The sequence below is a fragment of the Mustela nigripes genome, chromosome 16 (genome assembly GCF_022355385.1).
Source record: "Mustela nigripes isolate SB6536 chromosome 16, MUSNIG.SB6536, whole genome shotgun sequence".
NCBI lineage: Eukaryota > Metazoa > Chordata > Mammalia > Carnivora > Mustelidae > Mustela > Mustela nigripes.
Window position 1 is genome coordinate 50,846,908 of NC_081572.1, and position 15,185 is coordinate 50,862,092.

At 44.9% G+C, this 15,185-nt stretch overlaps 1 protein-coding gene, 1 long non-coding RNA gene and 1 pseudogene across 6 annotated transcripts in view; 2 read left to right on the plus strand and 1 right to left on the minus strand.

Annotated features, from left to right (window-relative positions):
- LOC132003764 (uncharacterized) overlaps positions 1–11,047 on the plus strand; it is a 31,317-nt gene extending 20,270 nt beyond the window's left edge. For 3 of the 5 annotated variants that reach the window (XR_009400294.1, XR_009400296.1, XR_009400298.1), the window contains 3 exons: positions 2,491–2,834; positions 4,250–4,336; positions 7,033–9,290. This is a non-coding gene — a long non-coding RNA (uncharacterized LOC132003764). Of the gene's footprint in view, positions 1–2,490; positions 2,835–4,249; positions 4,337–7,032; positions 9,291–10,623 lie in introns of those variants that run through there. The other 2 variants (XR_009400295.1, XR_009400297.1) reach the window with 2 other exon arrangements.
- LOC132003763 (transmembrane protein 258-like) lies at positions 2,832–3,485 on the minus strand (annotated as a pseudogene).
- A 2,199-nt stretch (positions 11,048–13,246) lies between the features above and the next one.
- The window catches only part of UBC (ubiquitin C), a 27,271-nt gene continuing 25,332 nt past the window's right edge, over positions 13,247–15,185 (plus strand). Inside the window, 3 exon segments of the mRNA XM_059378455.1 lie at positions 13,247–13,356; positions 14,305–15,183; position 15,185. The exon segment at position 15,185 is cut by the window's right edge and continues 46 nt beyond it. Coding sequence (XP_059234438.1) covers positions 14,311–15,183; position 15,185 — 874 coding nt within the window. The 5' untranslated portion in view covers positions 13,247–13,356; positions 14,305–14,310.

Below are 15,185 nucleotides of genomic sequence, written 5' to 3' on the forward strand. Positions count from 1 at the left end.
GCAAGGAGCCCGCTTCCTCCTCTCTCTCCACCTGCCTCTCTGCCTGCTTGTCATCTCTGTCAAATAAATAAATAAAATCTGTAAAAAAAAAAAAAAAAAAACAAAAAAAAAACCTACTTTCTTCCAGAAGATTTCAAGTTCTCATTACATTTAGGTCTACGATCCGTCTTGAGTTATTTCCGGTGCGAGAGCAAGGTCTCTTTGCTTATGGATATCCAGTTGCTCCAAAATATTCCTATTCCTTCAAAAAATATTCCTATTCCTTCAAAATAATCCTTTCTTAAAAAAAAAAAAAGATTTATGGGATGCCTGGGTGGCTCAGTCACTTAAGTGTCTGCCTTTGGCTCAGGTAATGATCTCAGGGTTCTGGGATTGAGCCCCACATCTGGCTCCTTGCTCAGCGGGGAGCCTGCCTCTCCCTCTGCCTGCGGCTCCCCCTGCTTGTGCTCTCTCTCTGTCTCTCTAATAAATAAATAAATAAAATCTATAAAATAAGTAAAGGACATTTATTTATCTGAGACAGAGCATGAGCTAGGGGAAGGGCAGAGGGACAAGCCAATTCCCTACCGAGTGGGGAGCCCGATATGGGGCTCCACACAGGGTTCAACCTGAACCGAAGTCAGAGGCTTAACCCCCTGAGGCACCAAGGGAGCCCAACAATCCTTTCTGTAAAGGCTGCTTTTAGGCAACAGTCTTGAGCAATGGGAAACGAGGTAGAAGGGCCCACAGGGACTGCCAAGCTGAATGCAAACAGGTTAATTGAGTCATAGGCCCTAACCGACCCATGGGCTACTTACGACCAGGCCCAATTACCAATAAAGGAAAAATTCCAGATGATTCCATATTCCCTCACTCTGCCCTATCACTGGGGCCCCTCATGACTGCCTCGTGGCAGACGGTTTCTCCTTTGCTGTCCCGTCGTCCAGTGCAGATTATTCAATAAACTTCTATGTCCTTTGTTTGACCTGAGTGAACTATTTCAGGGCCTGTACCACCAATCTTTGCCAGATCAGGATGCCTCACACTTTCTCCATTAAATTTCCTCGGAGCCTTTGGTGAAAATCAGTTGCTAATAAATGCAAAGATCTGGGGTGCCTAGCTGGCTCAGGACGAAGAGCTTACAACTCTTGATCTTGTGGTTGTGAGTTCCAGCCCCATCTGGAAGGATTATTGAAAAAAAGTACTAAACTATTTTTTTTAATGGAAAGATCTATCTCTGGACTTCATTCTGTTACATTAATCTATTATTCCCATCCTTATGCCAACAACACAGTCTTGATTAACTGAGTGTTTATAGTAAGCGTCCAGTCAGGTAAGGACTCCAACTCTGTTCATTTTTGGCTATTCTAGGTCCTTTCAGTTTCCATATAAACTTTATGATCAGCTCACCAATTCCTAACTTTTAAAAGCCTGCTGGGGTCAGGGCCCCTGGGTGGCTCATTCGGTTAAGCATTTGCCCTCAGCTCGGGTCATGATCTCGGAGTCCTGGGATTGTGCCCTCATTGGGCTCCCTGCTGAGCAGGAAGTCTGCTTCTCCCTCTTGCTCCTGCTTGTGCTCCCTTCTCTCTCTCAAATAAATAAATAAATAAAATCTTTAAAAAATAAAAAAAAGGGGGGGGGGCACCTGGGTGGCTCAGTGGGTTAAAGCCTCTGCCTTCAGCTCAGGTCATGATCCCAGAGTCCTGGGATCGAGCCCCGCATCCAGCCCCACATCTGGCTCTCTGCTCAGCAGGGAGCCTGCTTCCTCCTCTCTCTCTGCCTGCCTCTCTGCCTGCTTGTGATCTCTGTCTGTCAAATAAATAAATAAAATCTTTAAAAAAAAAAAAAGCTTGCTGGGATTGCATTGGACCTATAGATAAATTTGGGGAGAATTGTCATCTTAATGTTGAACACTTCAATTTGTAAACGTTTGAGCAAATTAATAGATTTTTCTTTCCTTATTCTTATTCCAGCTTGTTTAGGGGCTGATGAGTATGGTTTACTGGGCTATAACCATCCCTGTTTTCAGTCCTCACTTCAATAGAGGCCTAAAATTGAAGTTTGGTTTTATTATTTAAGGAAAAAAAAAAAAAAGGTCAGTTTCCTTTTCCTCTGGATCACTTTCTTGTTTTTTAGTCCTGTGGTTTCTTGGGAGCATTATGGGGCCTGAACCCCCACTGGTCCCCTTAATAACTGGCCTTTTTTTATATTTCTTGAGGCTTCCCTCAGAGTCCTATGTACTCCATATTAATTCATTCAACCAGGAACCAAGGAATTTTATGTCTGCAGTACTGTGGACGAATGCTGTGGGCCAAAGGCAGGCCACTCCCAAGATGAGCCACAATGACCTGTCCATTATTTTCATTTGAAAACAATCAAGGTCCAAAAGACTCAGGAAGAAACTTTGACCTACACCCCCCCCCGCACCCACGAACAAATGCCTAAAAAGAATTTAGATAAAGGGCCTGTATTAAACAGATTTTTTTTTTTTAATTTAAATTTATTTTTCAGAGAGAGAGCACAAACAGGGGAAGTGGCAGGCAGAGGGAGAAGCAGGCTCCCAGCTGAGCAAGGAGCCTGACGTGGAACTTGATCCCAGGACCCCAGGACCACGACCTGAGCTGAAGGCAGACACCCAACCGACTGAGCCACCCAGGAGCCCCTGAACTGATCTAAGAGACTTATCTGCTTCAGGCAAACCTCCTTTTCCAAGCTTTTCCTTTCACCTTCCTGCTAATGCCTTCTTCTCCTTTGCACTCCCAGACTCCCACCTCCATCCTGAGCTCAGGATGATGGATGGAAATGCCTCATTTTGCCTGACGGTCTTGGGAATTTCATGTCGGCGTGGATTCCCCGTGAGCATAACTAAATTTTATTTTCTCCTGTTAATCTGTTTCGGTTAAATTTATTTATTTTTATTTTTTGGACGGTCACCCATCTGCCTTTATTGGAAGCAGCGGGTGGGACACTTCCAGTAACAGTAAAAAAATTAATTTATAAAAGCGGGAGTTCAGTGAAGTCGTGTGGTTGGAACCCTTGGGAGCTCATACGTAGATGCCAACCCAGAGCAGCAGGAAGAGGACTCCAAAGCCCATGAAGATCGAGGCCACCAAGGAGATGAGGACTTGTGTACTTGGTGGAGGTGACCACATAAAGGAAGAACCAGGAGGTAAAGAACATGCCAGTTGCCAACAGCACCGCAGTCAGATGGGGGAAGACAGCAGGGTTCACTGGACCTGGTGTGTCTGCTCATGACCTCAAGCTCCATTTTTGCCAGACACTGGTTCATCCACCACTCCGCCACCGGAATTTGGGTAAATTTAATTCTTAGTCCAGCTGGAGCCTTGGATAGTGGAAAAATGTCTTCCTCCCCAAGGAGGTGAGAAAAAGGGAAGGAATAGCACACACCCCGCAATGAGCATGAACTTGGCTGGTCCGCCAGATGGAAGGAAGGTTGTCAGGGCAGGATTAACGGGACTGAAGGGGATGTGGAGGCGGTTGAAGTGGAGAGAGAGGTATGTATGAATTGACCGTGCTGGGCTTATAGGCCATGGTAAGGAATCTGGAGTTTACTGTAGGTGTAATAGGAAGCAGAGGAGTGACCGGCCGTGAGTGATATAATTCGAATTCCTAGATTCTTCAACAAAGGACCGTGCCCACTCTGATTTTACTGTCCTTGACTTGGGGCTGGGAGGCTTGAATGCAGAAGAGGCATCAGAAAAACCATCTCCAATATGGCTAGGGAGTCCAACAACGGTGAGATCGTAGACGCCTCCCAATAAACAATGAGACCTCAAAGCCTGTGGTTACCTACATGGGTATCAGCCCACACTGGGGCTGTGTGTCTGAGCTAGGAGGTTTGAACTTCACCTTGACATCCTGGTGAATCCAACTCAAGGGTCTTCCCAAGGAAAACTTTCCCACTCCTACCAGCTATGGTTGGTATGTCCAGCAATATGGGGGTATGTCACCCCCATTTCTTATAAGCTCCTCTACTACAGTGTTTCTCATATGGTGTTGGAGTCATTTACAGCTACTTGAGGAAAGACACCAAGTTGTTTAACTGTGCTGTATGCTGGGGTCACAGATGACTGGTTGGGTGAATATCTATGGGATTATGATTAAAGACAACCTTAAGTATGAGGAAATTTGGATTGTTTCTGGAGCAATTATTTGCAGTCCCATTCTTACAAAGACTGCTTTTGACAAAGCATTGACAGTGCATATATGGCCCAGCTCCATCCAAATATAATGTTTTCTTTGTTCCAAGCCACACCATCCGAGATCTTGGATCAGCTGGGTTGGACCCTCCCAGATCAGCGAGACTCGAGTCTCTCTCCATCAAGGACCAGCACAGGTAATCACTGTAGTAAAATTCTTTTTTTCTTTCCAGCTGTGATATAATCGACAAATAATATCGCGTGAGTTTAAGACATACAATGTGATGACTTACGATGATCAAGATGATTTCAGATTTACTCTCAGCAACTTTTAAGTGTACAATAGAGTATCGTTAACTTTAGTCAACATGTTCCACATTAGACAGAACCCCAGAACTTCTCTGTCTTAGGGCAGCAGAATTCTGGATTCTCTCCCCTGGAGGGATGTAAGAGAGAGCATTATCCATTTGCCACAGATTACACCTATATTAGACATTTGTCTAAGAACAAGTTCTGTTTCTCTTGAACAAATCAGTCTGTCTGGATTTTAGGGACAGTGTGACATATGCCTAATCATGTTTTTCTCTTTGCTTTGGCCACTTAGGAAGCTTAGAACCTGATCTGTAGCCTTTATCTAGTAACCATTAAAGGACCCCTGGAGACCATCAGCACAGAGATTCAGAGGGCTCTAGACTTTGGCAAACCTGGGTTGAAATCTCACTTCTGCCACTCCTAGCCATGTGACTAGAGGCCACTTACCTGTTTTTTTCCCCAGGAGTATGTAAAAACAGACACAATCACAGTATTTACTTTGGGAAGTTATTTTGTTGGTAAGATTAGGGCATACAGTGATAAACATAGGGCCTGGCACAACTATCAACAAAATCGTAATCCTTTCACTCGAAGTTAACCAGTTGTGTGTGCTCTAAGGTGAAGCAACACACATACGTTTCCCACCTCAGAAATGTGTAAATTACTTTGATTCGCCATTTTAAAAAATCTGCTATCTATACCCTTTTCTAGAGGTATAATTAAGAGGCTCCAGAAAACACCGTAGTGATCATTAAATCTGCATATGGACGGTTCTTCCTCTCAAGACACACACGGCATAGCAAGGGAGCGTATCTTACATGTCTCACAGGATTAAGAAAACATGGAAAGGAGCACGTCCTGATCAGGCATTCGTTACTTAGGGTGACCCTTGGTCACTGGTCATCATACCCTTGTTACTATTCACGTCTTCTGATATGTCCTCTGACAACAGACCTGTTTGGATTCAAAGGGAAGTTCTTAATTCCACAGTAATTAAGGAACCTGTTCTTTACCTTCCTTCTGGGGTCAAATAAATTCAAAGAGAGAAGATCTATTAGGGTGACACTAATGTCTGAAACATTAACATAATAAGTCTCAAACCGGGTAAATACATCTTTGTATTTTATAAAAGGAGACTGTAACATTTTTTTTTCTTTTTTTAAAAGATTTATTTGACAGAGACAGACACAGTGAGAGAAGGAACACAGCAGTGGGAGTGGGAGAGGGAGGAGCAGACTTCCCACCCAGCAGGGAGCCAAACACGGGCTCCATCCCAGAACCCTGGGATTAGCACCTGAGCCAAAGGCAGATGCTTACGACTGAGCCACTGGCGCCCCTGTAACATTTATCTTTTAAGAACCATTTTTAATCTTTTTTTAATTGCTGGAATCAGTCTCCTTTCACTTCCTGAGACATCTTTGTGCTCTTTAAGGATTTACCTGAGCTATCTCACGGATTTGCTCTGCCAGATGTTTGCTTAATTTAACTTTATTATAGCTTTACTGAGGAATAAATGATGCACGATAAATTGTACTAAATTATTTAAACTCTATAAATCGGTAAGTTTGGATATGAGACAAGCACCAAAATCAAGATAGTAAACATTTCCCTCGCCCTCCCAGAGTTTTTCCTGCCTTTCTTTTTTATTTTTAAGATTTTATTTATTTGACAGAGAGAGACACAGAGGGAGGGAACACAAGCAGTGGGGAGTGGGAGAGGGATAAGCAGGCTTCCCACCTAGCAGGGAGCCCGATGCGGGCCTCGATCCCAGAACCCCGGGATCATGACCTGATCGGAAGACAGCCGCTTAAGGACGGAGCCACCCAGGTGCCCTCTCCTGCCTTTCATAACCCATCCCACCTCACTCCTTCTTCCTGCCTCCATCCCAAATTGATCATTGATCTGCTTTTCCTCTTGATAGATTAGTTTGCATTTTCCAGAATTATCTTGAGATTCGTCCATGTTCTTATGTGTCTACATGGTTCATTTCTTTTTATTTCTGAGTAGTAGTCCATTGTATGGCTATACTACAGTTTTTCTCATCAAATGAATTTACGTAATTGTCTCTCTCCATACAATATGGGGGGGGGACTGTCTGGAAAAACAACGAAAGCAAAACACTAAACCTGTGGCCCACCTCTAGCAAAAGGACAGACTTTGATGCCAGCATGTTCTATACTCATCTCATTAATTTATTTATTAATTAATTTATTTTTTTAAAAGATTTTATTTATGTGACAGAGATGACAAGTAGGCAGAGAGGCAGGCAGAGAGAGAGGAAGGGAAGCAGGCTGCTGAGCAGAGAGCCCGACGCGGGGCTCGATCCCAGGACCCTGAGATCATGACCGGAGCCGAAGGCAGAGGCTTTAACCTACTGAGCCACCCGAGCGCCTCTCATCTCACTAATTTAATTTTCTCTTCTTTCTTCTTTTGTTGTAAGTTCCCACATTCTCTTATCTTTTAATTTTGTCACGTACATTTAAGTCAGTCATCTCGGTTCTTTTCTGAAGTAAGGATCAAGTACAACTAAATAATGTCCAGTTTTTTATTTGATTTTACCACTTCTTCCTGTTTTCTTTAGGGATGCTGGATTTTGTTGACTTGATCTACTTACTTACAGATGTTCATCATTTCCTGCATAGACAGCTGCCACCATCTCCGGAGTCCTGGTCTCTGAGCTCATCTCCCTTCTGTTCACCTGCTATGATGTCACCAGACTATCATTCTACAGAAGAAATCTGATCATGTCATTCCCACACAAAACACCTACCCAAGGAATCTAAAGTCCTTGGCATGATAAGGCAACTCATTAGTCACTCATTCTTTCAACAAATATTTACTGGGCACTGATTATGTATCAGGCTCTATGCTGGCTGGCTCCGTTTGGAGACATGGTGATAAATTGGAGAGATGTGGCCTGTACCATCATGGAATTTATATTCTAGCATGGAGACAAACAGATTTTTTTAAAATGTGTGCAATATGATGATAAACCGAGTAAACATGAAATTGTTATTAAGTAACCAGGGTGCTGTGACTGAGTTCTGAGAGCAAGGGTGGATGGCAGAGGTGGCCCCTTTGAGGGGGTGACATTTATTTTTTTATTTAAAGATTTTTATTTATTTTTTGACAGACAGAGATCACAAGTAGGCAGAGAGGTAGACAGAGAGAGACGGAGGAGGAAGCAGGCTCCCCGCTGAACAGAGAGCCTGATGCGGGGCTCTATCCCAGGACCCAGGAATCACGACCTGAGCCGAAGGCAGAGGCTTTAACCCACTGAGCCATCCAGGTGCTCCGAGGAGGTGATATTTATAGTGCTTGAATTATGACAAAGAAATGGCCATGGGAAAGGCTCTTGGCCAGGGAAACATCAAGTGCAAAGGTCCAGAAGTGGGAGAAAGCTTGGATGGCCAGCATGGCGGAAGGGACAGAAGTTGCTGGACAGTTGAGTTCTGCCTGCTTCTCCAGCCTCATTTCCCAAACCATGGACCTACATGTAGGCACCCTAAATCCCAGACATGCACAGCTACCCCACTCTTTCTTCAACGTGCCATGCCTTCTCATTTTGCACCTGCTCCCTCCTGATGAACCTACTCCTGGTGACTGGGTTTCTAAATAATACCTCCAACAAAACCTTTGGCTTCCTCTCCTACCCTCCTCCAGGCACCAGACTGTTCCTTCCTCCTCTGGGCCTTCCTAGAAGTCTGTATGTACTTCCAGTTTTTTTATATAGCTAGCATTTCCTGAGTGCTTTCTATACGGCAGGCACTATTCCAAGCACTTTACCTGTATACTCCACTTTATGAGGCAGGTCCGTTTATAATCCTCAAAACATCAATGAGCAAGAAATTATTACTGACTCTACGATACAGATGAAGAAACAGAGGCCCAGAGAAGTGACATCATTCATCCCCAGTTACACAATGAGGAAACAGCAGTCAGGATTCCAACCCAGACAGTACAGCTTATATTTTAACCACAAAGGCCTTTTGCCTTTCAAGATTGAGAACAGTGGCTAACACTCATGAAGCTCTCCCTATGTGCCAGGCTTCCCAACTCTTGTCGTGCATGAACTTACTGCACCCTACAACTCTCTGAGGTAGACACTAAGTCCTCACCAACCCCCTCACTGGCACTGAGACCAGAACTTTCTTGGGTGGAGCCCAGGTCCTGTCCCAGTCAATAATCCCAATGTTTCCTACACCCAGAAATTGCTGAACAAATGTCTGTTCATGGATGAATGAACTAGCAGACCCAGTGTTTTTTTTTTTTTCTTGACTCACAAATCAAGAGCATACAGTGCCCAGAAACAGTTGCTTGGAGAAAATTATTATAATGGAATATAAATATGTTGTAGTAAATATATACCTATGAGAACTGACTAATATAAGGGCTAACTTCACATGCATATTTGCTGCATTTTCAAATGTGAGGTAGGGTAATTCCTTTATATTTCAGAGATTGTATTATATATCAGAAGATGTACTAACCGACCAAAATGGGGCAAAGAGCTGCTTCCAAGACAGCTCCCACAATAAATCTGATGTGTGTTGAAGTGTTCTCACAGCTCACAAAAACAACACATCAACTTATAAAACCATCTCCATCTTTTGTCTAGCTATTATTCTTTGACTTGACAGCAAATAAGTTTCACTTATTAGACACAATGAAGAAAAGTTTAAAATGTCATTGAGGAGGGTGGCTCAGTGGGTTAAAGCCTCTGCCTTCGGCTCAAGTCATGATCCCAGGGTCCAGGGACCGAGCCACGAATCGGGCTTTCTGCTCCGCGGAGAGCCTGTTTCCTCCTCTTTCTCTGCCTACATCTCTGCCTACTTGTGATCTCTGTCTGTCAAATAAATAAATAAAATCTTTAAAAAAAAAAAATAAAATAAATAAAATGTCATTGAGGGGCACCTGGGTGGCTCAGTTGTTAAGCATCTGCCTTCAGCTCAGGTCATGATCTTGGGGTCCTGGGATTGAGCCCCATGTTGACTCCCTGCTCAGAGGGGCATCTGCTTCTCTTCTCCCTCTGACCCTCCCCAACTCTTGTGCACTCACTCTCTCAAATAAATATTTTAAAAATAAAAATAATAAATCAGTAGGGAAATGCAAATCAAAACCACAGTAAGATATCACCTCACACCCATTAGTAACAAATATTGGTAGGATGTGGAGAAATTGGAACCCTTGTACATGGTTTGTGGTTATGTAAAATGGTGCAACCATTATGGAAAACTTAAAAACAGAATTACTATAAAAACTTAAAACAGAATTACCATATAATCCAGCAATCCTGCTTCTGAGTATATATCCAAAAGAATTAAAAGCAGGATCTTTCAGAGAGATATTTGCACAGCCATATTCATTGCAACATTTTTCACAATAGCCAAGAGGTGGAAGAGACCCAAATATCCACAGACAGATAAGTAGATACACACAATGTGGTATATACATACAATGGACTATTAGCCTTAAAAAACAAATTTGTCACATGTATGGATGAACCCTGAAGGCATTATACTAAATGAAATAAGCCAGTTGCCAAGTGAAAACAAATACTATACGAATCCACTTTTATAAGGTATCTAAAGTGGTCAAAATCATAGAAACAGAAGGTAGAATAGTGGTTACCAGGGCCTGGGGGCAGGGAGAAATGGGGAGTAGTTGTTAAGTGGATACAGGGTTTCAGCTTTGAGAGATGACTCTATGGGCCCCCCCACCCCCCACCCCCCGGGGTGGCTCAGTCAGTTGAGCTCTGCTTTTTGCTCAGGTCCTGATCCCAGTGATCATGCCTCGCATTGGGTTCCCTGCTTAATAGAAGAGCCTGCTTCTCCCTCTGCTGCTTCCCCTCCCTGCTTGTGCTCTCTGTCAATGAATAAAATTTTTTTTAAAAGTTGAAAAAATTCTAGAAATCTACAAGTCACAGTAATGTGAAATATAATTAATACTACTTAACTGTACACTTAAAACTGGAAAGAGGATAAGTTTTATAGTATGCTGGTTTTTTTTGCCGGGGGTGGGGGAGCTAAAGCAAGTAACAAAATGTTTGGATTTAATAAAGTTGGGTGTTGGCTATGTGGTTGGTTATATTTATTATCTCCAACTTTCATTTATGTAATATTCCATAGTAAACATTTTTTTAAAATATATTTATTTATTTATTATTTGACAGAGATCACAAGTAGCAGAGAGGCAGAGAAAGAGAGAGGAGGAAGCAGGCGGGGCTCAATCCCAGGACTCTGAGCCCATGACCTGAGCCGAAGGCAGAGGCTTTAACCCATTGAGCCACCCAGGCGCCCCATAGTAAACATTTTAAAGTAGCTATGTTTTATTGGACAGATTTCATAATTTTAAGGCCCAAATGTAAAGACAATACAGACTTTCTCCCTGTGTTCATGTGGACATTCAATAACAGTTTCTAACTTGCTGGTAATGAATCAGGAGTTTCATAATTCTATTGAAATAAATAGCCAAACGAGGAAATGACAAACCACTTATTAACTCTGTATTTTAAATATCAGATGATAATGTCAAGAAAACAACTGTGAATTTATCATTGGAAGCACAGTTTTCGCACAGATTTTTATTAAAAGACATCTAGCCAAGTGAAATTACTTAGAATCTTTGTTTTTTTTCCAAAGGAACTGCCTACGCAAAAAAACATTTTCTCTGTGGAAAATTAACTCTGGTTTTTAGCTTTGTATTTTGGTGCCTGAGGCTGTCACTAAATTGGGGTGCCCCCCCCCCTGTTAAACAAAGGTAAAACTGCATAACATTCACTGAACATGTATTGAACACAATGCCAGGTATTGTGCTAAAATATCAAATTCCTGGTCTTTGGGATTTTGTCATTCTATTCTCTAATTTGTTTACAAATCATCTTTTACAATTCACTGCCGGAAATTACATTATGACTAAAATGTTCACTTATAAACAGACCATAAAAAATTCACCTTGTTTTACAAGGACACCACTTGTTTTCCTTCTGAAAACATTTTGCTCTGTTGAGGTTACCAAATGCCCCACTTTGGGAAAACATTAAACCAGAAAGCTGTATGACTAACTTGGTTCTGGCAATTGCTAGAACCCCCCAAATGATGTCATCCTATCCGTCAGGAGCTCTCCGTTCTAGATTATTCTACCACCCAAACTCAATGACTCAGGAGAAGCTGCCAGTTCGTGACACAAACTCAGACTCATTCTAAGTTCAACAAAAAACAAATAAAAAAATTTAAAAATGTTCATCATCGACCTCCAAATCCAAAATTAATTTAAAGAAACATTTTTATCTGTTATTCTAGTAAACAGACCTTACCCAGTTTTAGTTCATTTAACTTAAGCTGTTGTCAAACTCGTCATTTACCTGTCTATACTGTTAACTCACGGACACCGTTTTGGAAAAGGACGCTTAGAAACGCTGTATTTTAATGACTGACGACCTTTTCTGAGGGGTATTGTCGTTGATTTGCATTAACGTGCTCATCTGCAGACTACCCTCACTTAGGGAGGTTGGTTATTGCGCCACAAACAACCCTCTGCTTGTTTATTTCCACCCCCAGCTCCATGACTCAGACTCGGGGCCACGTGTCACCCAGACCCAACGCCCCTGCCTTAGTGGCGTTCCTCGGGTTATCTCCTTGCGGGACATGGGGCCACACCCACGGCGTAGGGAAACCAGCTAGAGGGGTCGTAGCTGGGAAATGCCACCTTACAGGGTCGCACGTTTAGAGGAAAAACACTACTTTCTTGTACACGAATTCCTCGTCTCCCAAAGCGGGTTTTCGGCTTCCCGATCCGCAGCTCTCTTTTTCCCCCCAAACCAGAGTTCGGGGAAACAGCAAGGAGGTGAAAGAGACTGCAGGTTTCTGCCCACCGTCGTGGTCACCGGGGGCCCGAGCAGAGTCCCTCTGGGCCTCCTTGGAGGGGGGCGGGGTGGGGGACGGAAGGAGGCCGGCCCCCCACCCCCCATGTCCCGACCCTAGAGTCTAGCGTACGGATTCTCCTCGGGGACTGAAAAAGACAAAAGCATTCTGACTCTAAAAAAAAGTCGCATTAAAGCTCCTTCATTCTGCTATAACCAACGGCGAAAAATGAAACCAGCCCGTACGGGCTCGCGTTAAGATGGGGGTGGGAAGGTGTGCTTCCGCTGCAGACACTGATAAAACACAGCGGCGTGCCGCGCCGCTCCTGAGCGCCTCCGAACCCGAACCGGGGTGCCCCCGCCCCCGGGAAAGTCGCTGCGGAAGACCCTTTTCCCCACCTAACGCGGGAAAAACCTAAGACTTAGAGGGGTTTGGGATTTCGGAGGCGGGAGCAAACTACCCCTCCTCCCCCACCGGCCGGAAGTACCCCTCTCTCTCAATGGCGCGCCTCTGTGGCGCACGCGCACTGAGTTACTTAGCAACGTCGTCGCCAACCCACCCAGTTTGGAGCCCAGCAACAACCGAGCCGCCGCGTATCCCACCAATCAGCGCCGGCCTCGCCTTCACCCGCTTCACCAATCAGTGCCGGCGCTGCAAGGAAGTTTCGAGAGCTTTCGAGGAAGGTCCCCTAACTCAAATCCATCCGCCAAATAATTTTCCTACTTTTTTCCCAAGGGAGGATAAGGGTCGCCTGGAAGAGAGGGGAGCTGACTTTTTAGGGTTTTTTCTTCGGCTCTGAGGAACTTGGGGCTCAGTGGAAGGGCCTAATCGGGCCGCGGGAGGTGGGGCCGCGCGAACTACTTTCAGCCGCGTACGGACACGGCGGCTACGTAGGTAGTGATGAGTCACGCAACAGACGCTGCATAAATTTCAGCCCCGCGGAGCCGCCAGCGTTCAGGAGCGGCTGGCATTGTCGGGTGTGGGTGTCTTGGCGTTTGAGTGAGTCGACGTGATTGCATTCAGTGTCCTTCACTCGCTAACAGGTACTGGCCGGCATCTTTCGAGACCTAGGAGGAGTGGAGAGGGGCTCCAAGCGAGACCAGGCTGACGGATTGGGAGGTGGTGGGGGGCCGCCTCAGGGAAAGGGGTTGGGGGAGGGGAGGGCGAGGTGACGCGGCGCTGCTGCGCCGGGCCTTTCCGGAAGAGTGGGCCTTGTTTACGTGGAGGGAGCGGGGGCGGTTGGCGCGCGCGCCCGCCCACAGAGACCAACCGACACTTAACCAATGGAGATTCTATCGTGTCTGCTTCAGGGGGGGAAGGAGGAAAAGAGGTAGTTTAGTGTGCTTTCCAGAACTGTCTTGAGTTTTGAATCCCCGCGCGGCGAAAGGGTCCCACCTCACTTTTTTCTTAAGACGGTAATTTTTATTTACCGAGATTCGGGTTTGTTGTTTTTTTTTTTTTTTTTTTAAATTCTACGTATCTTCAGGTTTTGGGGAAATTCAAAGGGTGCGGGGGAAGACTAGAAGACTGTAGAGTAATTAAGGTTCTGGATATAAACCTTTGGGGTTTTTTTGTTGTTGTTGTTTCTTGTATTTTTCGTTTAAGTTGAAGCCTTGATTAAATTTTTCATTCAGCGGCTGATTCAGGAATACTACGGGGGGGGGTTGTGAGCGATGTTAACGTGGTTCAAGCACTTGGAAGATGAAGTTAATTGTTCGCTTTGGAGAATGGGTTATAGGTGTGGGTAATAGAAAGAATTTTAAGATTTATTTACTTCAGAGGCGGGTGGGGAGAAGGGGGGAGAATCCCAAGCAGGCTCCATGTTTAGCACAGATCCTGACTCTGCGGGGGCTCTCTCCCACGACTCTGATGATCTAAGTGGGTGTCCTGAGTGAAGACACTTAACCCACTGAGTCACCCAGGCACCCCTCTAATACAAAGATCTTGAGATGTTACGTTTTTTTTTTCTTTTTTTTTCTCTTAAAATCTAGGTCAAAATGCAGATTTTCGTGAAGACCCTGACCGGCAAGACCATCACCCTGGAGGTGGAGCCCAGTGACACCATCGAGAATGTGAAGGCCAAGATCCAAGACAAAGAGGGCATCCCCCCCGACCAGCAGAGGCTTATCTTTGCTGGCAAGCAGTTGGAAGATGGCCGCACTCTTTCTGATTACAACATCCAGAAAGAGTCCACCCTGCACCTGGTCCTGCGCCTGAGGGGTGGCATGCAGATCTTTGTGAAGACCCTGACCGGCAAGACCATCACTCTGGAGGTGGAGCCCAGTGACACCATTGAAAATGTAAAGGCCAAGATCCAAGATAAGGAGGGCATCCCCCCTGACCAGCAGAGGCTTATCTTTGCTGGCAAGCAGCTGGAAGATGGCCGTACTCTTTCTGATTACAACATCCAGAAAGAATCCACTCTGCATCTGGTCCTTCGGCTGAGAGGTGGCATGCAGATCTTCGTGAAGACCCTGACTGGCAAGACCATCACTCTGGAGGTGGAGCCCAGTGACACCATTGAAAATGTAAAGGCCAAGATCCAAGACAAAGAAGGCATCCCCCCTGACCAGCAGAGGCTTATCTTTGCTGGCAAGCAGTTGGAAGATGGCCGCACTCTTTCTGATTACAACATCCAGAAAGAGTCCACCCTGCACCTGGTCCTGCGCCTGAGGGGTGGCATGCAGATCTTTGTGAAGACCCTGACCGGCAAGACCATCACTCTGGAGGTGGAGCCCAGTGACACCATTGAAAATGTAAAGGCCAAGATCCAAGATAAGGAGGGCATCCCCCCTGACCAGCAGAGGCTTATCTTTGCTGGCAAGCAGCTGGAAGATGGCCGTACTCTTTCTGATTACAACATCCAGAAAGA